The sequence below is a fragment of the Pelobates fuscus genome, chromosome 6 (genome assembly GCF_036172605.1).
Source record: "Pelobates fuscus isolate aPelFus1 chromosome 6, aPelFus1.pri, whole genome shotgun sequence".
NCBI lineage: Eukaryota > Metazoa > Chordata > Amphibia > Anura > Pelobatidae > Pelobates > Pelobates fuscus.
Window position 1 is genome coordinate 253,590,457 of NC_086322.1, and position 24,896 is coordinate 253,615,352.

The 24,896-nt window shown below is 42.6% G+C and overlaps 1 protein-coding gene across 2 annotated transcripts in view; it reads left to right on the forward strand.

Moving 5' to 3' along the window:
• Positions 1 to 24,896, forward strand: part of GHDC (GH3 domain containing) — a 72,690-nt gene that overhangs the window by 39,460 nt on the left and 8,334 nt on the right. For both annotated transcript variants that reach the window (XM_063458964.1, XM_063458966.1), the window contains exons 6-8: positions 8,389 to 8,460; positions 9,947 to 10,080; positions 19,039 to 19,127. In XM_063458964.1, the coding sequence (XP_063315034.1) occupies positions 8,389 to 8,460; positions 9,947 to 10,080; positions 19,039 to 19,127 (295 nt within the window). The remainder of the gene's footprint in view (positions 1 to 8,388; positions 8,461 to 9,946; positions 10,081 to 19,038; positions 19,128 to 24,896) is intronic.

Sequence of the window (24,896 nt, forward strand, 5' to 3'; positions counted from 1 at the left end):
GGTTTTTTTCTTTGCTCCACTCATTACTACACATAAAAATGTAAAGTATTTAAGAGCATTTCCATAACGGTGAGGTAAAGTTCTAATTAGCGGGGGGCGGGGCCGGACCGCCAGGCTGAATGGTCGCACACTGGAGTGGCTCCTGTAATGCTTACCTGGAGACCGGCAGCTGTTACCCGGTGTAAGAAGCCACCCTAGTCCCGAGGAGAGGCTTGCTGTGAAGTTCCAGTCCTTCGGAGGGGCGATCCCTGTCGCACAGGATGGGGGCCGCTCGGGCGGTGAGCAGGGTGGATGGCCGCCGCCCAGCTATCCTGCCCACCGGTGGTAAGGCAGAAACGTGAGGCTAGGCGAGCCTGGCCCTGTACCCCCCCTCCCCTCCCCCCCCCTCTGGACCGGCGGGGGTGATCCCGGTCCCCACCCTAAGGCCCATGGGAGTGCCACAACATCAGCGCTCGGAACAGCGACGGAGCAAACCCAGTACATAGTGGCCGCTTCCAAAATGGCGGAGACCTCATGGCAAGCAGCACAGATGCGAGTCTCGCTGGATGCACCCATCTACCCTGACGCCACTCGAGCGGATTGCAGACTTGATCTCAGCGGGAACCAGCGAGTAAGTGGCGAGACCTCACAAGCCTACCCAAAGAGAAGCAGCACGAACACCTGGCAAGCCGGGGACTAACAATAACAGAGTGCGACAACCCTACCGCACACCGGCCTAACCTGACACACCGCACAGCTCACCACAAGGGGGCCGCAATACAAGGACTGACCACCCATAGCCGCCATGCTGACCTAACAAACTGCTGGGACATCCCAAAGCAAGCACCCGACTGGACTACCCACAACGAGACCATCTCCCTCCTCCATGAGCACTCAAAGAGTCTAAGTATTAAAGCAGTCACCTAACCATTGATCCTGAAAAAGTTACTCTCACTGTATATAAAAAAGGAGGACCTGGCATACAAACGCTGATCCTCACCTGGCTGACATGGGATCTCCTTGGGGTGGAAACTTTAAACTCTAACCTTTAAAGTTTAATATTATCTGTTGATACTGCCTTGATGTCTCTCACATAGGTTTTTAAGTCATTTACACCTTAGCATAAGTGTAACATAACATGCAACATTGACAAGCCTAGCATGAACCTAATTGAATAGCTTTGCTAAGATGACGATTGCACATCTCCTGTCTTCACCCTTTGTCACTCCTCTGCATATTCTTTCCTGACAAGTGCATTATGCTAACCCAAAAGGGAGAAATTACCCAACCCGGGTGTCTTATAATAAGGCAACCAGATGGGTAGAAGCCCAGTCCAATCTTGAGCTAAACGTAGCAAAAACAAAAAAACTTTATTAAAGTCTATTAAAAGACTGGGTCAGGATAGTAGTAGACAGAGTCCTATAGGAAGAACGGTAGCTGCATAGGTAATCAGCTTCCAATAGACTGATTCTATTAGACAAGCCCCTTACTTATAGGTCGAGGCAGTATGCTAAGCCATGCAGCAATCCGGGAAACAAAACAGCAGTAGGGACAGGAGGGGGGAGAGAGAAAAAATAAAATAAATGATCTCACACACAAATCCCCTAAAGTCCTGTGCTAGCCCTTATTCTCCTGAATAACACCTTCGTGGGTGTTCTATTCTAAGACTAGACTAAGTCCATACATATATTGCCCCAGTTAAATAACTAAACGAACATGAGTGCAAAGAAAGGTGCTGAAGTGCTCAAGTAAGTGAAGACTGACTGAACCCGACGCGCGTTTCGGCGTAACCGTATGCCGTCATCAGGGGTATCTAAAGGGAGGCTGTCCCCGCGGTTTATTTAAACCGGTATCTCAATTAGGTCCACGTGGGTATCTACCAATCCCGTGTGTTCAGAGCATTAGCCGGCTGACGAATGGAACAGTGAGGGGGCGTGGCATGAATATGCCGTAAATCCAGCCCCTCACGTGTTCGCCGACCAACTAACTGAGACCAGTGCATTTAGACCGGGAGGATTTAACCCTTGGAGTGCCCAATTGTTGCCACTGAAAATGTAATAAAGTAAATGTGTATAAACAGGAGCCAACAGCTAGTTTGAAATATAGATTACACATATCCGTTATAGCCGGTTTTATAACAACCTGGCAACATAGAGACAGATACTGTATTGTTACTGACAAATAACTATAGATATCCTCCAAGTTTATATATTTAAGTAAATGATCTTAGATTTACAGGGGGTACAATGGGGCACTCAAAACAAGGGTAGCAGGGTAACCCACAGGTATACAGGGCATAGTGAGAGTATATTTTGGGGGTAGCCTGGAAGTGTCAAAAATAGAAATCAATAAAGAAATATATACATATATACAAGCTTGTTATTAAGATAACATTGTTTGTCAGAATACGGCAGTACTTTAAATGAATGGGGAACTACGTTTAGCTCAAGATTGGACTGGGCTTCTACCCATCTGGTTGCCTTATTATAAGACACCCGGGTTGGGTAATTTCTCCCTTTTATGTTTGCAACCTCAGGGTTATGCCCTATTACCCAGTCTAGGTGACCGTCTCTCCTGGGGTACAGAAGTTGGGTTCGGAATTTTCTTCCCAGTCTTCTGACCCCTAGAGGCTTTTTCATTTTTTCTCTATTTCATAATCTGGTGTTATTCACCTTAATGGTCATCAACATTACTATTTGTCAGTTTCGATACCTTGAATATGGCTGGCTTCCTATCCAATAAGCCTAATGCTAGTACCTGGTGTGCGGACGTAGATTCCGTTTTCAGTACAGATAGCACTTTAGAAACACTGTCACCCCCTAATATTCATACTAGTTTTAACAAACTAACCAAAATCTTTAAACAGCAGATCAGGATAAGTTGGGAAGTCTCTACCCTTGAAAAATATACTGCCAAAAATATCATACCGAGAGGGTTAAGGGTTCAGACTTTCCCGTCTAGACAAGCTGAGACAGAAGAGTTTTATAAGGAATGGGAGGAGGCAGCTTCTAAATGCTCAAATACTTTCATGAGTATCATCTGTAAATATGAGTCCATGAAACTAACCAATGTCCAACTTGAATTGGACAAAGAAATCGAGTTGGTCCAAGGATTCAAAACAGAACCACAATTTGAATCACTGGAAATTAAACTTAAATCCAATTTGGACAAATTCTCGCATATAATAAAAGTAAGGAAACACCAGAAATATATGAGAGACATAAAGGATTTTGAACAAGGTAGAATCTACCGCTCCTTTAAAAAGAGGTCCAAAGTGGATTCCGACCAATTCAGCACATCTGAGTATGACTCAACAGACACTGAAACGGAAAAATCCCAAAGTTCTACCCCTAGAAATCCACCCAAAAGCATACTCAAGAAAGGGGTGGATTTTTTAGGGCTAAGACAAGCGGACCTAACTCAGGGCCCGCACACCAGGTACCGAGGCAGAGGTCAGAGACGACGCAGGGAATAAGAGAGTCCTCTCTGCGTATCATTAACCTCTCCAACACTACCCTTAGCACAACCGAACTTAGCATACTGGACAAGGGACTATCATTTGTTCCCGTCCCAACATTCTGTAAGTTCACCTGGACTAAGGATGTCAATCTGTTTGTGAGGAAGTTGGCTCTATTCAAATACCATGCAGTACAAAAAGAAATCAAGGCACAAAGTCTGGGCCTCTTACCTAAAGACCTAGAATGCCTTGATACTCTCGTTGAATTGCTTAATTCTGGGGAGAGCTCCATACATCATGATATCCCATATACCAACTTAAAACCCAAGAGTAAGTTCACTCCACACTTTCAAGACTATAAAAACCTTGAGGTATTTCTTGAAATGGTAACCAGGGAAATTGAAAATATAAATGTGGCAGATTTTGACTTATCTCCCAGTGGTAATCTTAGCTCACAGGAAGCACTAGCTCTTAAAAAACTACAGAGCTATACGAATTTGATCTTCAAACCCTCGGATAAGGGGGGGAATGTGGTGGTACTTAATAAAGACCACTACATTCAAATCGCAGAAAGGTTACTATCTGATGAAAGCACTTATCGTGTACTTGCTAAAGACCCCACGCAACAATACCAAATTGAGTTAAAAAACCTACTTACAAAAGCGGTCAACCAACAACTCATCAATTTGGACGAGTTTGGGTTCATGTGCACTAAACAGCCAGTTTTATCTACCTTCTACTGCCTGCCTAAAGTGCACAAATCACTAACAGACCCAACCGGTAGACCTATCGTCTCCGGATGTGACAACTTGACACAGAATGCCAGCATTTACATTGATAAAATTCTATCTCCAGTAGTGCAGAAACTACCCTCTTTTCTTAGAGATACAAAACAAATGCTAAAATTACTAACTAATCTCGTCCTACCACCAAACGCTACTCTATGCAGCCTAGACGTGGAGGCCCTTTATAGTTCAATTCCCCACAACCTTGGTATTAAACATACCCGCGAAATGTTGAAACTTGAAACTGACCTACCCGAGCACTATGTGAATTTCGTAACTGAACTACTTGAATTTATTCTAACCCGTAATGTCTTCTTGTTTAATGGCAAAATCTTCCACCAGACCACTGGCACAGCTATGGGGACGTCTTGTGCGCCCTCATATGCCAATCTACATCTCGGCTGGTGGGAGAGATGCATTAAGCTAGACCCAGTTTTGAAACCTTACATCGATCAGATCTTTTACTGGAAAAGATACATCGATGATGTGTTTCTGATATGGTTAGACACATCAGATAAATTCAAGGAATTCGTACATCTGTTGAATAATAACGAGTTCAATCTACGTTTCACTAGTGAAGTGGGAGGTCAAAAGCTTTGTTTCCTAGACTTAACGCTACAGGTGTCTGGGGGCAAAATTGATACAACCTTATTTAGGAAAAAGACGGCCTCCAATAACCTTCTATGCTGGACCAGTCATCACCCCACACCGCTCAAGTCTGGAATCCCCATAGGTCAATACCTGAGACTTCGCCGGAATTGTTCAACAATGGAAGAATTCAAACTTAAGGCGAATGAATTACGACATATGTTTAAGACCAAGGGCTACCCAAATAGGGTTCTGAAAAGAGCTTACCTTAGAGCTGTCCAGACTGAACGTGAAACACTGATCACAGATGGGAGTCGAAAGACTGAGCAGAACACAATACGCTGCATTGGTACGTTTGATGCAGGATGGGATACTATGTCAAATCTTTTTAGAAAATTTTGGCCCATCCTCAAGTCTGATAAGCATCTAAAAGAAATCCTGCCACCTTTTCCTTCGATCACAGCAAGAAGAGGCAGGAACATGAGAGATATTTTAGCACCTAGTCATCTCTCAACAACTTCCCCCTCTGGCTACTTCCATAAATACTTACCTATGGGCACTTTTCAATGCGGTCACTGCAGTGCATGCCCATTCATTAGTAGACAATCCAAGACAATCCCTGACATGGGTGACTCAAAGACGTTCAAACCTCGTTCCTTTTTCAATTGTCATACAACAGGAGTAATTTACTTGTTGATCTGCTCCTGTGGTCTAAAATATGTGGGAAAGACCTTTCGCCATTTCAGACTTAGGATACGCGAACACGTCAACTCAGTTAGACGACATCTGGAGACGCCTGTCTCAAGACACCTACACCAATACCATAACCACTCCTCAGCGGGTATTCGATTTATGGGTCTTGAGCATATACCACAACCCCCTAGGAAAGGGAACTGGGATTTGAGACTTAGACAGAGAGAAGCTTTCTGGATCTATCATCTTAAAACACGTTCACCTATGGGGTTGAATGAGGGCTTCTCTTATTCCCCATTCATTTAAAGTACTGCCGTATTCTGACAAACAATGTTATCTTAATAACAAGCTTGTATATATGTATATATTTCTTTATTGATTTCTATTTTTGACACTTCCAGGCTACCCCCAAAATATACTCTCACTATGCCCTGTATACCTGTGGGTTACCCTGCTACCCTTGTTTTGAGTGCCCCATTGTACCCCCTGTAAATCTAAGATCATTTACTTAAATATATAAACTTGGAGGATATCTATAGTTATTTGTCAGTAACAATACAGTATCTGTCTCTATGTTGCCAGGTTGTTATAAAACCGGCTATAACGGATATGTGTAATCTATATTTCAAACTAGCTGTTGGCTCCTGTTTATACACATTTATTTTATAAGATACTTTATTACATTTTCAGTGGCAACAATTGGGCACTCCAAGGGTTAAATCCTCCCGGTCTAAATGCACTGGTCTCAGTTAGTTGGTCGGCGAACACGTGAGGGGCTGGATTTACGGCATATTCATGCCACGCCCCCTCACTGTTCCATTCGTCAGCCGGCTAATGCTCTGAACACACGGGATTGGTAGATACCCACGTGGACCTAATTGAGATACCGGTTTAAATAAACCGCGGGGACAGCCTCCCTTTAGATACCCCTGATGACGGCGTACGGTTACGCCGAAACGCGCGTCGGGTTCAGTCAGTCTTCACTTACTTGAGCACTTCAGCACCTTTCTTTGCACTCATGTTCGTTTAGTTATTTAACTGGGGCAATATATGTATGGACTTAGTCTAGTCTTAGAATAGAACACCCACGAAGGTGTTATTCAGGAGAATAAGGGCTAGCACAGGACTTTAGGGGATTTGTGTGTGAGATCATTTATTTTATTTTTTCTCTCTCCCCCCTCCTGTCCCTACTGCTGTTTTGTTTCCCGGATTGCTGCATGGCTTAGCATACTGCCTCGACCTATAAGTAAGGGGCTTGTCTAATAGAATCAGTCTATTGGAAGCTGATTACCTATGCAGCTACCGTTCTTCCTATAGGACTCTGTCCACTACTATCCTGACCCAGTCTTTTAATAGACTTTAATAAAGTTTTTTTGTTTTTGCTACGTTTAGCTCAAGATTGGACTGGGCTTCTACCCATCTGGTTGCCTTATTATAAGACACCCGGGTTGGGTAATTTCTCCCTTTTATGTTTGCAACCTCAGGGTTATGCCCTATTACCCAGTCTAGGTGACCGTCTCTCCTGGGGTACGGAAGTTGGGTTCGGAATTTTCTTCCCAGTCTTCTGACCCCTAGAGGCTTTTTCATTTTTTCTCCATTATGCTAACCCAACAACTTGTGCAGTAACTATCTATGCCATAAGCTTGTTAAACAATGCTTTTTACCTTGCTTGTTTCTGCACTAAAGCAAGAATTCAAACAATTATAATCCTGGCATATGTATAAATGTTTGTACTCCTCATACACGATACCATAAACTACTAATGAACATATACAATATAAAAGCTCATATACGCACAAATACAACGATACAAAGCAATAACAGTAAAAATAACACAAGCAGAATACGGCAGCATACACACACCAATTTAAAAAAAATAGGATCGGCACGCTACGGAACATCACAATCCTATATCGGCACAGTGCTGCTAAAAGGTTACCTACCCCTAGTCTAGCCAGTAGCCCCTCACTAATTAAGCAGTGCAGAAATAGGCCCCTGATGGTGCGTCACTATAGTCAAAGTTAATTAAAATTATACTAACTAGATTAAATATACAGTACATGCTGGCACGTAAGTCGAACCCAAAAATTACAGGTGTAATATAGGTTTTGTTCTATATTCCCCCGATAACCCCATAACAATGTTCAACTTTTGGTCCTTGGGACTTTTACTCTTATGTTTGGACCAAGTCTAGGCAGCAAAAGTCAACAGATCATCCAATTTCATACAAAATTATAAATGTTCTTTTACTTTCTGTATCATGTTATACACAGATTATTATTGTAATGACAGAGTTTAAAAGTAAACAAACAAAAAATATGTGTGTAGTTAACTTGCTTTGCCGATAGATGACACACTAGGATCTCTCCAGTGTGTCAGCTGTGTTTACATATGAATTATACGATACTGCAAGCGGTAATTTCATCTGCTAATTTTTTCGAAATTTGTGTATAAAGAGTAATGATGACTCCTAAGCATAACCGACTGAGTGATAACACTGATGGTAAGCACTCTAGAAATTCTGTTAGTTTAGAAAACAAGTTAGAAGTGATATAGAGAAATGAGAAGAATGAGTATTGCGTTTGGCCAAGACTTTATTTTTGCCTCAGCTCAACTTTATGTTCCGGTTATTAGTTGACCTGTAGGTTTTGGGAGATTTTTTTTTTTTATTTAACCTTTAAAATGTTGACATGAAATTGTAATATGTTAATTGTGTTATAATTTATACCATAAAAGGTGTCAGAGGTACCATAAATTAAGGAGTCAGAGTCAAAGATTTTGTGTACTGACTCCACAGCCCTGACATTCTGGTGTTCCGAAATAAATTGTAAATTGGACTGTGTCTAAAAAGATTGTAAACTTATGATTCTCACTTATACATTTCAGATACAGACTTGGAGATGTGGTTCGTGTTGCAGACTTTCACAACCATAGCCCTATACTGGAATTTTTATTTAGGTAAGCATTATTTAAAGGGACACTATAGTCACCAGAACAACTACAGCGTATTGAATTTGTTCTGGTGAGTGGAATCATTACCTTCAGGCTTTTTGCTGTAAGCACTGTCTTTTTAGAGAAAATGCAGTGCTTACATTACAGCCTAGTGATAACATCACTGGCCACTCCTCGGATAGCTGTAAGAGATCCTTCTGGGTCATGGTTGCCTAAAATGCATCCAAACATTCAGTGTCTCCTCCCTCTGAATGCAGACACTGAACTTTGCTCATAGAGATTCGTTGATTCAATTAATCTCTATGAGGAGATGCTGATTGGCCGGGGCTGTGTTTAAATCATGCTGGCTCTGCCCCTGATCTGCCTCCTTGTCAGTCTCAGCCAATCCTATGGGAAAGCATAGTGATTGGATCAGGCTACCACTTCTGATGATGTCAGCAGACAGCTTGTTTTTCTGAGGCAGACAGGGCAGAGCCAGCAGCTTCAGGCTTGAATACAGTAAGACTTTTACTATATTTATGGAGGCATGAGGGGCCCAGGGGGGCTATATGGTGGTTTTAACACAATAGGGTCAGGAATACATGTTTGTGTTCCTGATCTTATAGTGATCCTTTATCACTTTACAAAGCAAAACCAACAAAAAATTGTTTTTGCCTTCTTGCTGTGTAATGAGGATAGATCTGGAGAATACTATACTACATGCAGCCAAACAAAAAGGAAACTGGCTACCCAGGACTGTATTTAGAAGAAGAATGAACAACTTTTATTTGGGCACCCATAGAACCATACCGTATGTGCAGACATTCAAACACGAAATCAAAGATGGATGTATTGTTCCAGCCCAAGATAAAGACTGTCAATAGGCAGCCTACAATTGGGGTACTGGAAAATTCTATACATAAACTACATCTCGGCAGTTACTCAACTCATCTGAGGTTATTGTCTAATGTGTGAATTATCAAAGAAGTGTTTTTGTTCGGAGTAACCCTTACTGGCATTATGGGGTTTGCCAACATTGCCCATCTATCTCCATCATACTATGGGTGCTGATAACAGAGGCCAAATATGCCCAGAATTTACATTAGCCAGTCTGGACATGGCTTTCTCTATATAACATTTCACCTACAGATTTCGAGTTCCATGATCATTTCAAATCACTCAATTTGTAATGGTACTTGGTTTAAGTCTTTAAAGTGTTTTAGTTAAAAAAAGAAATAGAAAATGTGAATTCACACCAATTTTACACTTTAGTGAATACCCCTGACAGTAATGTTCTGTTTAAAAGAGCACTTTATTTGAATATTCCCTGAACCAGCCACCGGTAACCAGGTTTTTTAGAAATGGAAATATGTACAGAGGGGGTGGAAAGGTGCAAGGCGATATCTTGCATTTTTATTACATTACTTTTGTCAAAATAGATTTATTGACATGTTCGGTTTTATTCAACTTAATTTTATTTGTGTGATGAAAACTGATTTTGTGAATTTTGCAGAAGGAGCCAAACATTGAGTGTTCGTGGAGAGTGCATTTCAGAAGATGAATTCTATAAAACTCTTCTCTACACTGTGAAGTTATGGCCTGGAGCCACTCTTTTGAACTACTGCTGCTTAGAAAATGGAATTTTGGGTACGTAACAGTCCGAATTATATATTATTTCTTTAGTTAACTTTTGTCCAATTATCTTAAACAAAACCAGTTGGTAAAAATGATACGCAGCCAATAGAATATCCAATGTCTCCCACATTTATATTGCCTTTATCTTATCATATGAGTGTCTGGGAGCCATCATACCTTAGGGATACAGTTTTCCAGCAGTTTAACCCTAACGTTGGTTCCCTATCCTCCCAGCTGCCACTGTATCAGGTTTGGTGGGCAATTGGGACTGCATAATCTAAGCAGAGGGTGCCTCACAGACTTGGGTGGTTCAAACCCCATACATTCAGTGCATAGAACTGAAAGCTGTGTGGGCACTCAAAGGCTTAAAACCAAAGGCAGATTTTTATTGGAAACAGAGGAATGTGGGTGGCAGGTGATAGACTATCAATGGCTGCTGATTGAGTGTAATGATACATTGTATTTCTCTCAGTTGGCCCCAGTGATAAGAGTTTACGATCTATTGATGTATATACCAGCATCCTGTTTGTAGCACTAACGACTCATTCCTCCCCCCACCATTAATTCTCATATCTTTGTATATCGCAATGTCCTTGAGGTTGGTCTTGTTGTTTACAGGATATTGATATGTGTCTTGAGAAGCATTTAGGAGGTGGTGCGATGTAGCTACAGTTGTCCAAAATTGACACACCATGGCACGTTTACTGCAGCAACATCAGTACTAGGTCCTTGTTGCCATTCTGAATTCAAACCAACCAAAAATGACTCAATGCTTGACCTTTTATTAGTTCATCTGGCGTCTCTATTGATGCAGTGCACATTTGAGCCAAATGTGAAGCTTATGTCTTACACTCTTTTCATCATTAGCCCAGTGCTCTTTCGTAAACCCGAAGCATGTTTGTGACTGTTCCTGATTCCTGTATACTTAACCTGCTTAGTTTTAACTCTGAATTGTTCTGTTTGCTCTACTGTTTACCTGGCCTGGCTATTTTTCCCTCTATTACCTATACCATACTTGGCTTTATCCTTGATCCTGACTAGTTCCTGACAGCGTCCTGTGTATCAGTTTTGTCTGGCTCTGGATTCTCCTTTGTTATTGTGGACCTTTGGTCCCTTGCGTTATCTGGCCTATATAGTTCTGTTACTTCCTTTTTAACCCAAGTGTCAAGCCTGGCTACTCTAAAGTCCGTTAATACGCTTATCTTTCCTTTCTTATCGTTCCTTTAAGTTGGTGCCTCGTATCTTGTTCAAGTTGCAAGGGGTGGGGTGGGTTAACTGCAAATTTTTCAATGAACTTGAATATAGTTTTCTAGAATATCTGGATCACAAGGCATTCCCACAAGATGTGGAGGAATGTGCCCATTAAGTTGATAAATCGTGAAAAGGGTTTTTATTAGTTACTGTTTAAAGACTAACTTTTCTCACCACAGTTTATTTTTAATTTCTATGTAAGAAAAAGTACATAAAGGGGGGGTGGGGCCGGACTGCCGAGCTGGATGGTCGCATGTCTGAGCAGCTCCTGTAACCAACTGCAATATACGCTGTAAAAACCATGTCTTACCATCAAAAAATGGATCGCCAGTGCAGCTACCCAAAGCTGAGAGACTGCGGGACCCGGGGAGGGGCTGGCTCCGTGAGCTTCAGTCCCCTGGGGGAGGAAAACACGCTGCCCCAAATGGGGCCTTCTCCTGCGGTGAGTGGGGCAGACGGCCGCTGCCCCACTATCCTGCACCACGGAACCCAGCTAGGGATGCAGACCGGCGCAGACCCGGCCCCGTTCCCCTCCCTTTGGACCGGTGGGGGGGAATCCCGGTCCTCACCCTGTGGCCCTGGCCGTGACAAGGCAATTGAGGCCAGAGAGTCCAACCGCCGCACCTAAAATGGCGGGCGCCATGTGCGCAGACGGCGTAGGGAAGGCCTGCTCCCAGCCCGCGCTCACAGCCACCAAGGCTTCTGCCTCCCACTCAAACCGCACAGAGAGACGGCAAAACCAGCGCGATTTAAGTGCGCGAGAGACAACGGCTGCACTGAGCGTGCATCGCACAAGGAAGCGAACATACTCGTCTGCAGCGACCGTGCAAGCCGTCAAGAAAGGCTCCTCTGCTGGCGGACTGACCCGGCAATCGCCGGGAAGAACCAGTAAGCGGCAGCATTCCGCGGAATACACCCAGCTCCCGATCAGGGCAGACACTAGCCTGCGGAGGACCAAGGGAGGCAAGCCCACTAACCTGCAGCGGCAACACTGGGAAACCCTGCGAGACCCACATGATAATCTGCGGACCAACTTTGCTCTGCAGCCTGCTCGGAAGGACACTCGCCCCCTGCAACCAGGGCCCAGCAGTGCAGGTATAGGATAAAAAACAGGACTGCCCCGCCTGTCAAGCCTTGAGCCCGCCAGGATGCAGAAATCTTCCCACTGAGGCGGCTTGGGAAACTCTGCTCAATCAGGGTGACAACTTCGTTACAATCTTGTTTTGTATAAGAAGTCCTACCTAGACCTAGCTTAACTTGCAGTTACATATAATGCAACAAGTCCAAACACTACATTAGATATGTGTAATCGTTTATGTCAGCCTCATAACAATTAACTCATTAACTGTTTGACGCTAGGATGCAGATGCATGTCATGTTTTCCCCCTTTGTCACTCCTCTGTTTTCGACCTTCTGACATGTCCTTCCTACTAACTATCCAAGCGAGAACCTACACCGTTATAAATTGTCTTTCCTAATATTAACATGTACCTATTTAGCGAACGCCATGACGAATAATGCTATGTTTAACAAAGTTTAAAAAATTTGCTTTTACCTCAATGCCACATATGTATAAACCTGTGATCTTACTGTGATTATGTTTGCTGTTGTGGCAACGTACATCATTTTGTCAAACCATGCACGACAAAAAAAAAAAAATTTTAAAAAAAAAGTCCACCATCCCTCTTTCCGTGTGAAAAAGAAAAGTCTAGCAGCCAAGCACAAAGTGGTTTCCCCCAATATACACAGAAAATTGGGTGGGCTAAAACCATTTCCAGTTATTGTTAGGGCATTTATTTTAACAGATAAAATGGGGTACACTCTGATGTTACAGTTTTGCTGATATCAGTTCATACAACTTACCTCTTGCAATCTAAACACAACTGGTATTTTACGTTCAGTGCAGGCAGCAATAACGTTGTCTGGCAGAAGCTGCCCTGCTGCAAGAAATTGATCATCTTTACCTTGATCAATTAGTATCTCTAGTTGGGAGCCTGAGTAAGTCTTCACTAGTTGTGTTGCATCGTACACCTTGAGGAAGAAGAAGAAAAAAAAAAAGTAAAATGCAAATACACAGCCTTAATAGCCACACTGGAGAAAAACGCACAAAGGGAAGCCAGGGCTTTCAAAATTACATCACTACATAAATTATGATTTTTTTTTGCAATATGTATATATATAAATTAAAGGGAATTAACCCCTTAAGGACACATGACATGTGTGACATGTCATGATTCCCTTTTATTCCAGAAGTTTGGTCCTTAAGGGGTTAAACACCCAAAAAAAAAAAAAAAATACATAAAGGAATAATTTGAAAATCTGTTATTAAAGTTGATAACACTCATTACTCAGTTTATTTTCTGTATTGGTGATAATGATTTAATTGAGTGACCTGCTTGATTTTTCACATAAGGATATGTCGTCAGAAATGTAAAAAAAAATTAAGTTTTTAATGCCATCTTTTTTCTCCCAATCCCAGATACCATGGGATGTATACTGAATACTAAAACATCTTAATCACTTACAGGAGAGTAGTTTTTGTGTGTGTGTGTGTGTGTGTGTGTGTATTTTTCTCAAAAAAAAAAAATCACAAAGTGTATGATCACAGAATACACCATGGCTGCTAGAATAAGAACTGCAACATATAAACTCTTTGTGCTGGACAAAAAAAAATCAGCTGCCTCTGGCCAATTTCACAGAAACAGCCATGCCACTTCCCCAAATGTGGTTTAATATGCTTATGTTATGTCTGTACTTTGAAACATACATCCATACATGCAAAGTGGGCTTTCTGCTTATCTGTGAACTCCACACTTTGCTTTGATGATCACAGGCATACTCGCTTCTTGCTACTGACAGACTAGGTTAAACCTCTACATCATCAGTGTAAATGTGACTGTGTTATAGTTGCATAACAGATTCACTTAAAAGTTAAAGGAGCACTATAATGCCAGGAAAACAAACTCGTTATTAAGGGTTATTAAATCCCTTCAGCCACTTACCTTAATCCAGCGCTGGGCTCCCTCGGCGCTGGTGACCTCTCCTCCCCCTGCTGACGTCAGCTCCGAATGCGCATGCGCGGCAAGAACTGCGCGCGCATTCAAACTGCCCATAGGAAAGCATTACTCAATGCTTTCCTATGGACGTCCAGGGTCATCTCAGTGTGATTTTCACACTGAGAATCGCGGAAGCGGCCTCAAGTGGCTGTCAGGGAGACAGCCACTAGAGGCTGGATTAACCTTTAATGTAAACATAGCAACCATCCTGAATGAATTGGCACCAATCGGCCAGATGCATGCAGTGTACAGTGTAAAATCTGTGCTACTTTATTCACATGTACATTTGGCTGTTTGCTACGTATTAAATGGCAACATTGAAAGCTGGAAAAAACTTGTGCTTCTTTAAATCAGGAACGCATACTTTGAAAGGGAGAGATTATATTTGCATTTAATATGCATTAAAAGGGACACGCTAAGCACTTGAACCTGCCCCTTGTGGGCCGCCATTTTCATAATTTTAAACTTTCATCAGTTTAGTAGATAACTCCTTAAGGTGGTATCCTTATGTTAGATAGCCCAATGTATAAGAATTTTAAATCAAGCAGTTATCTACTAAGTTGCTAAAAGATCAAAATTAAGAAAAGTGCTTATACCTCCCCAATTTGGTAGGAGCTCAGTAAAGAAAGTGTTAAAGCGGCACTGTCATGCCTAATCCCGTTTTTTTTTTTTTTAAACCCGCCTCCACTACATCCAATTAACCCCTTAATCACCCCCAAATGTCCCTAAGCCCCCATATTACCTATTTATTATTCTTTATGTTCTGCCCCGAACAGTATCGGTGTTAGTTTGTTCGTTCAGTTTATTACAAGGAGGGAGCTACCGGCGCACAGCTCCCTCCTTGTAATATGTAAAGATAGAAGTGGCAGGGAGCAGTGCTCCCTGCCACTTCCTAAACCCCCCCATGTCCCCCTCACTCTATGGGGGTCAATATGACCCCCATATTACCATAAAGGAGAATAAAATCTCCCGAATGTCCCTACTCGCTATACCGCGGGTAGGGGCATGTCTACTAAACAGTGAGCAGCCTTTGACTGCTCACTGTAAAAAAAACAAAAACCCTACTATCCAGCCCCCACTCCTGCGCGGCTAGTGGGGGCCCTAAATAACAATAAGGGGGGGCGGACCTATTGTCCTCCCCCCGGCCCCCACCCCTGAGTGGCGGGTGGGGGCCATAAATTACAATGGGGGGGACTGGGACCTACTGTCCTCCCGGCCCCCACCCTTGAGCGGTGGGTGGGGGCCATAAAGATAATGAGGGGGGGGGGAGACCTACTGTCCTTTATAAGCCTTCCCCCGCCCTGCATAGCTCAGTCTGCGCGGCGCCCTCCATGGGTGAAGGATTATTTTTTTTGCGCTCTGGTTTTTTTTTTTATTTTAAGTTCGACGGGTATGATGGTTTTTTATTTGGCCTTTTTTGGGGCTGAAAAATGAAGATTTTAGAAAAAAGAAGACGTTGAATGGAAAGTTTAATTTTACATTACAGGTTAGTAATTTTATTCCCCCCTCGCTATTTTTTAGTGGGAGGGGGGTAGGTAGGGGCCTTTTTATTTGGGTGGGGGGGTCGGTGACTAGGGGCTTGGGGACCCCTAGTCACCTTTGATGGGGGGGGTTTGACTTAGTGCCCCCAACCGCCGCCCAGGGGTTGGGGCGGGGGGGGAAATAGTAGGTCTCCCCCCTCCCCCCCCATTATCATTATGGCCGCCGCCCAGGGGTGGGGGCCGGTGAGGGGGAGGACAGTAGGTCCCCCCCCCCTCATTATCATTATGGCCCCCACCCGCCGCCCAGGGGTGGGGGCTGGGAGGACAGTAGGTCCCCCCCATTGTAATTTATGGCCCCCAGTGAGCAGCCACAGGCTTTACTTAGTATTAGTAAATGTAGCTGAAAGACCAATTTAGGTCTTTCAGCCTTTTAGTAGATAGCTCCCTAATACTGTGGGAATTAGGGAGTTATCTACTTAGCGGCTGCAAGATGCAGCCACAGCACAAATTGAATCGGAGTTTCATTAATTCGAATGAAATTCCGACACAAACAAAGTGCCAAATTGTGTTCTAAAACAAACGAACATACTGTTCTCATTCAGTTAGAACGCAATTCGGTAGTTTCGGCTAAAATGTCAGGAAGCATCGCGAGATCACAGAGGAAAGGTAAGAATTATGGGAAAATTGCTCTGACCAGTGGAAATGAAGCACACTTTGCTCCTCCGCTGGTCAAGCGGAGGAAACCTCCATAAGGCAAAGAGTCCCTACTTTGTCTTATGATTTTAAAGAAAACTAAAGAAGACAGGAAGAAAAGAATAACAGATCCTGAGAGAGAGGGGGGAGGGGGGGTGGGAGATTGAGGAAAGGTAAGTTCGCATGACAGTGCCGCTTTAAGCTAAATATGAAGCTTCCTGTCATGGTTTAAAATTGTAGGATAGTGTATCATAATAGATAGCTCACTGATTTGATAGTGTTACAGTTTAAGAACGCTCTTTCAGTAAAAATGCTATATCCCTTTCCCCAGATTTCTTTTGGGCTTATTTACAAAAATAAAAGTAATTTTAGCTCCTAAATAAGCAGAGAATTGAGCAGTGAGACTGGTCTATGTACTAAAACTGTCTCATTATGCTGAAGTTGTTTTGGAGCTTAGAAGTTCCTTTTAAAGAAAAAAACTAGACATCTCATAAAAAAGGTAAACACAAGTTATAGATATATTGTAATGTTTGTTATTTTCAATGGTATAAGTTCCAGAGAAATGGTTCCCCATTACATTATTATTTTTATGTAGATATCCACACCAGCAGTGTAAATATCATGGATTTTGACTCTTGTAGTTGTCAGCTAAGTGTATTCTTTTTTTTTTTTTTTTAATTCTTTATTTTTGCTCAGTCTGTATGTATATCATAAGTACAGTTAACAGTTGTTGATACGTCATGAGTATATTGCAGGTCACAGGTAGTATACATCACAGTAATAGGCAGCAGACTGAGGTTTTTTGTTTTTTGTTAAATATGCAAAAATGAGTTTAAACATTATGTAGGTAAGGGGTCTTCCAGGGCCACAGTAATAGGCAGCAGACTGAGGTTTTTTGTTTTTTTGTTAAATATGCAAAAATGAGTTTAAACATTATGTAGGTACGGTATGTTCACGAAAGTGCCCTTTGGAAGACAAGCCCCCTGCAGTACATCATTACAGCATACATATGTGTTGGTCTATGGGGGTAAAAAAGGTGGTGTTGCACTTCAGAGCATATTCAAAGCATGGTTTTGAGTACATTTATGCGTGTCCACTCCTGGGGTGGGGGAGGGGGAGGAATGGTGCAATCGTTAGTGCGGCCAGGTAGGTCATAGCTAGCCCTGAACCTTTTATGACCCAGCAGCTGTAAATGCCTGGATACCATACAGGTCATCTTAGAGATTCGCACCTCTGCAAACAATTAATCGGTAACAGGACTGATGACGTAAGGTGAAAACATATAAGAAAGTCAACAAAACAAATAAATCAAATCAGCAGCGTTTGGTGGTGTTGCACTACTCAACTAGAGCCAGTTCATTGCGGTGGAAGGAGGTTGTTTCATAGGTGTTGTGGATCATCCACGACCTCCTCCGTTTCTCATGTTGGGTCTTGTGTGGTGGTTGGCCGTTGGGATTGGCGTGGGAAGAATTCCGCTATCCTCGCGGGGTTCAGGTGGGAAAGTCCTGTGGTTTTGGTTCCAGCTTGGTCGACTATGCCCAATTTGAGCAGGAGGGCTTCTAATTCCGAGTAGCTGTGCGCTCTGCAGGCAGTCCCTTGGTGAGGGAACATGACTGCCCTCGGTGTACCCCAGCGGTACTGTATGTCCTTGAGGCGTAGCTGTTGCAGGAGCGGCTGCAGGTTTTTCCTCCAGGTGAGGGTTGCGCGTGTGAGATCTGGGAATAGCGACAGTGTAGATCCCTCAAAGGTTAAGGGGGTTTTCCCTCGAGCTGTGTTTTGAAGCAGGGCTTTTTCCTGTATGGACTGGAACCTGACAATCAAATCTGCAGTAGCCGCTGGGGGTGCCGTCTTCGGTTTTGGGAGGCGAAACATCCCATCAAGCCTTAGCGATTTCGCCTAGTCAAGTGTATTCTTGTTGTCATTTTTACTTTTTGTTTGCAATCTTTTTGATTACATGCTTGTGGGCATTGAAATCAATAATATTTGTTTAAACTATTGGCATGCATCTCTACACATTGATACTTGCATACGTTTGTGTTCTGGGCAATACATTGTGGAAGTGGCCTCCATATTGGTATTGGTATTTGGCATTTAAAGCGGCTCTGTCACTGTCTAGGGTCTTTGACGGTGACATCACCACTGGTTGTCCGGTGGCCTGGGGATGTAGGAGGGAGTCTTGCTTATTTGATCCTCGTGGATGCCGCCATGCTCTTACGTCCGTGCCTTAGCTCCTTGCACTTGAGCTTGAAAGTAGCGTGCACTAGAGTACAAAACTACAGGTCTATAGAGGATCCCGTAAGATTGCAGGATTCTATGTAGACATAGCCTTTTCTCATTAGTGATGGCTGGGGGTTTGATGGCTTTGGTCAAGCAGAGGAAAAATACTAAGACATAAGTAGTAGTGTTTTGACTATACTTCATTTACTTTTCTTCTTGTAAAACTCAAGACTGTGCTATCTGAGTTTTATGTGATGTTCCTTCTGTTTCAGGTCCATTCTCAGGAGGATCAGACATGCATTATGAAGTCTTTGTAGCACTGAAAGGGGTGAGAGACTTATCTGAAGAACAGAGATATAAGGTGAGCATGTGACAAGAGAGCACACTCCAGGTCCATCAGTAAGCATATCAGAGATGTCGATCATTAGCCAAATAGCACTGTTTGACATACAGATCTGGTCTGTGTTTTGATTAATTTGCAGCAATATCATAATATATAGTAAAAAATAAATAAAAAATCCCTGTGGTTTGATCTGTTGACTGTGACTCATTCACAAAAACATTCATACCAAGCAGTTATATGAGTGAAGTACTTCTGATTTACATTTTTTTTTAAATCCTTGAATGGGCATTAACAAATTGGTCAGTGTGCACATGTGCATGTTATGTACACACTCTTAGCCGCTCGCAATTCCCTACATTTCTGGAAATATAAATTTTTCTTGCTTGTTTCTGTCTTCCTATTTGAGGAAGACAACCAATAAATGCTCCAAGTTGCACATCCCCAGTTTTACAAAGTGATGTTGAGATGAGTTTGTTCATAACTGTTACGAGAATCCCCATAGGAAAGCGTTCTTATGGGAAGGTGTAATGTGCGCGAGGGGGAGGAGCGTGGACAGAGCCTGACCCAGCACCGAGGGACATCCACGCTGGATTCAGGTAAGTGTCTGAAGGGGTTTTAACCCCTTCAGTGTCGCAGGAGGGAGGGGGCATTCCAGGAAAACGGGTTTGTTTCCCTATCACTGGAGAATCCCTTTAATAGATATGATAGTATTTTTTATTTTTTTTTTCTTGTAACGAGGCAGTTGGTTAACAAATGATGACACCCCTTGCTACAGGGTTAACTTTTGTGCCACTGGTGGCTAGTAAGCAATCACGACCACAACACTGGAGGATGTGAACATGATGTGGAGTGAGTTGATAATGCCAGGCTATGTAAAAGTTGCAATGAACTAGTGCCCAGAAATGCGTGTTATACAGAGACGTGGTAATGTTACAACATGCAGCTTGATTATTACTAGTAAGTGGTTAAAGGTAGGGACCGACCGATTATCGGTTTTACCGATATAATCGGCCGATATTTGGTATTTTCGGCAATATCAGTATCGGCCAATAGAGATACTGATATTGCCGATAATACCTCCTAGGACCGCCAGACTCATTACAAGCCCGGCGGTGCTGGGGGGGTGGGGGCGGGCAGCAAGCACTTACTCACCTCCCAGCAGCTCCTCCAGCTCCCCAGTGTAAATCTCGCGAGACCCGCGGCCGTCAGAGCAATACTTACACTGGGGAGCTGGAGGAGTTGCTGGGAGGTGAGTAAGCGCTTGCTGCCTCCCCCCTCCCCACCCCCCTCCACAGCTCAGCCAATGCCACTGGACCACCAGGGACTGCTATATCCCCCCTCCCTGGCCAAGTATGAAACAGGGAGGGGGGACAACAAAAATAAATAATAACTAAATATAAAAAAATAATAATAATTTAATATAAAAATAATTTAATAAAAAATGCCCCCTCACACACACACTCCATTATATACACATACACTACACAAACACACTGTGTATATAATGCAGTGTGTGTATATAATGCAGTGTGTTTGTGTCGTGTTTGTTTGTATAGTGTGTGTGTATATAATGGAGTGTGTGTGTTTATATAATGCACACTATACAAACACACTGCATTATATACACACACTATACAACCACACTGCATTATATGCACACTATACAAACACACTGCATTATATGCACACCATACAAACACACTGCATTATATAGACACTGCATTATATACACAGTGTGTTTGTGTAGTGTGTTTATATAATTCAGTGTGTGTTTGTGTAGTGTGTTTATATAATGCACACTACACAAACACACTGCATTATATACACACACTATACAAACACACACACTCTGCATTATATAAACACACTACATTCACTATACACACACTACACAAATACACACACACTCTGCATTATATAAACACACTACATTCACTATACACACACTACACAAATACACACACACTCTGCATTCCTTATATACACACACTTTGCATTTAGTATATACAGCATTCACTTTACACACACACTGCATTCACTTTACGCACACTACCCACACACTACACAAACACTCTGCTTTCATTATATACACACTACACTAATACACACTGCATCCACTACACACATTAGAAAAATACACACTGCATACACTACACAAACACACACTGCATCCACAACATACACACTACACAAACACACACTGCATCCACTACACAAACACACACAGCTCCCCTGTCTAAACACACTGCATCCACTACACATGGCATGTATATTTTGTGAATTTACCTTTAGAAACAGTTTTTATTTTCCAAAATCGTAAATGTACAGAATATCAGCAAATTATATCGGCTATCGGCCTGAAAGTTCACAGAATATCGGTATCGGCTCTAAAAAATCAATATCGGTCGATCCCTAGTTAAAGGCCAATTAATTTAATATTTTTCAGCTTACTCATGTTCATACTTGGGTGAAAGAGTATTAATTATAATTATTATTATTGCGCTTCGGGCACCATGCCTTCTTTGTTGCTTGGTTATGTGCGTCTGGATTCTGCAGAAGCGGAATGCTGATTGGCCAGTCATTCATTGGCTGAGAGCATCGGCTCAGCGTTCTCAGCCAATTAATGTGCACAGAATTGGCATTAGCCAGCCTGGAACTCGTTCCAGACTTTCTAATGTACTAATAATGCTGCGGAAGGTGGAGTTCAATCTCTGACAGCAATATATAAATTCTCGGTGCAGAGTGTAATGCACATACAGACTCCAAGCATCATAATCACTGAAGTGATCATGGTGCTAGGTATAACCCTTTAAGGTAATGTGTTGTTGTGTGTACATAGATTTGAAGAATAACAATAGGAAGGTCTTCCTGAACTTTGTATGTTTATTTTATGTATTTATGTATGTATGTATGTATTTATGAATTGGACTGAAGGGTCACTTGTAAGCAAGGGAATTGGTATGTAAGGAACAGAGATAAATGTGCTTTATTATATAGCCGTGGAAGATTTTTGGGTGATCACAAGATTTCACCTGCATAGTGATGATTGAAACACTTGTATTTTCACTCATTATTTATGCATTAGAAACCGAAATAGAATGTTCACAGCTTTCTGTGAGCAGAATCACGATTTTTACAATTCTATCATCTCTTCCCTGGTCCATTGATAAGCCAGTCTCTTTGAGCATCAGACATGGCAGTGTTGAAGTCAAATCTGTTCATGTCTCATAGGAGCAAAGACCCAGCTTGAGGTATATATGAATCTCCCTTTTAAATGTCCGTGTCTTAAGGTGAATATAGAGATTGTAATTCTTTTGGAAAAGGAATGAGATATTTGCGTCACGTGGTTGCTTTATAAAAGTTTTCATGTAAGTGTAGGTGTACATATATGGCAGCCTCCAGTTCTGTGTAAACTGCATTTAAACGTTTTAAGTCCTTCATGGTTTAACGTCCAGAAATCTATGTCTGCTGTTGATTCAGTAGAAGGCAAATTTAAATTAATAAATAAAAAAAAAAACTATTTGAGCAGATTTATGATTGTGCCACAAAATGGAAAAAAAAATCCTTAACTTCAAAGTGACAATAAGAAAAGAAATCCAGACCATTTAAAATGTATCTACATAATCAACTAAAATAGCCACTTTAAGTAGGTAATTCTACATTGTTTTTACAGTAAAATACCTTAGTCTGTGCTATACGTGAAAGCTTCAGAAAGTTTCTTCTAGTATCTATGGGTGACCTCTTCTTTGCACACACCTGTAAATCAGTGGCGGAACTAATTTGATGAGGGCCCTGGTGCAAGAAGTGTGTTTGGCCCCCCTCTAGTGCCAGCGCAGCCAGAAGGTACCGTATTTTTCGCTCCATAAGACGCACCACACCATAAGACGCACCTAGTTTTTAGAGGAGGAAACCCAGAAAAAAAATATTTTGAACAAACTATCCCATAGTGTTTTTTACTATGGAAAAGTTTGTTCAGACTATTTTTTTTTCTCCCCTGTCCCATAGTGTTCCTTACCACCCACTCCCCTCTCCTGTCCCATAATGATCTTTAACCCCCCCTTCCCCTGTCCCATAGTAATTTTTAACCCCTCCTCCCCTGTCCCATAGTGTTCTTTAACCCCCATCCCCTTGTCCAATAGTGTTCTCATCCCATAGTGTCCCCTCCTCCCATTGTGTTCCCCTCATCCCATAGTGTTCTCCCCCTCCCCTCCTCCCATAGTGTTCTCCCCCTCCCCTCCTCCCATAGTGTTCTCCCCCTCCCCTCCTCCCATAGTGTTCTCCCCCTCCCCTCCTCCCATAGTGTTCTCCTCCTCCCATAGTGTTCTCCCCCTCCCCTCCTCCCATAGTGTTCTCCCCCTCCCCTCCTCCCATAGTGTTCTCCCCCTCCCCTCCTCCCATAGTGTTCTCCTCCTCCCATAGTGTTCTCCCCCTCCCCTCCCCCATAGTGTTCTCCCCCTCCCCTCCTCCTATAGTGTTCCCCCCTCCCCTCCTCCTATAGTGTTCCCCCCTTCCCTCCTCCTATAGTGTTCTCCCCCTCCCCTCCTCCCATAGTGTTCTCCCCTCCCCTCCTCCCATAGTGTCCCCCCCCATAGTGTTCCCCTCTCCCCTCCCCTTGTCCCATAGTGCACCCCCTCTCCCCTCCCCATGTCCCATAATTACTTACCTGTCTTGTAGCGTGGGCCGGCAGCACAGTGCGCACCGCGGTACTGGAACTTCTGGTTCTGGTTTCCGGCGGGACTGAAAGGAAGTTTGCACACTGAGTGCGCACTTCCTTTCAGTCCCGCCGGAAACCGGAACCTGAAATTAAAGTTCCTGTACCGCGGTGCGCACTGTGCTGCCGGCCCACGCTACAAGACAGTTAAGTAAACCTTCACATTCGCTCCATAAGACGCACAGACATTTCCCCTCACTTTTGAGGGGAAAAAAGTGCGTCTTATGGAGCGAAAAATACAGTAGATCATAATCTGTTGTACAATTCCCACAATGTTCTAGCAGCTGTGGATTTACAATTTGCCCATCCTTCCAGGGTTGTATTTGTGATTAGTGTTTGTATGTTTGCATGTAATCATGTTTTTGTATGAAGTATGTGTGTGTAAAGGGGTGTATTTGTATGTACTGTTGCCATTATAATGCAGTGGTGTACTTCTATGTAATGTTTGCGTTTGAATGCAGGGGTGTGTTGTATGTAGTGTTAGCTTTGAAATACAGGTGTATTTTTGTGTGTAGTGTTGGTGTTTCAATATATTTTTGGCATTTGTAATATTTTCGTTTAAATACAGAGGTGTTTGTATGTAGTGATGGCTTTTAAATTAGTGTACATTTTTGTATAGTTTTGGTGTTTGAATTATATGTATATAATTTTGGCATTTGACTGCTGGAGTTTGTTTTTACCTAATGTTTGTTTATTTGCAAGGGTGTGTTTGCATGTAGTTTTGCCGTTTGATTGCTGGCATGTATGTGCATATACGCATGCGCTGCCACATACATACACAGATACACTGACACACACAGATGCATGCATACATATTTACATAGATTTGCATACACATTGACCCACAGATACACACACTGACATATTGACTCAAACAAAATCACACTGTGACGCATACACACATTAACACACACTCAGACAGACAGGTACACACATAGATACACACACACTGACACATACATATATGCACTGAGACGTTGACCCACACAGATAGACACTGACTTATACAGACACACAGATGCATACATATAAACATACAGGCACATACACACTCTTACTGACATACATACACAGAT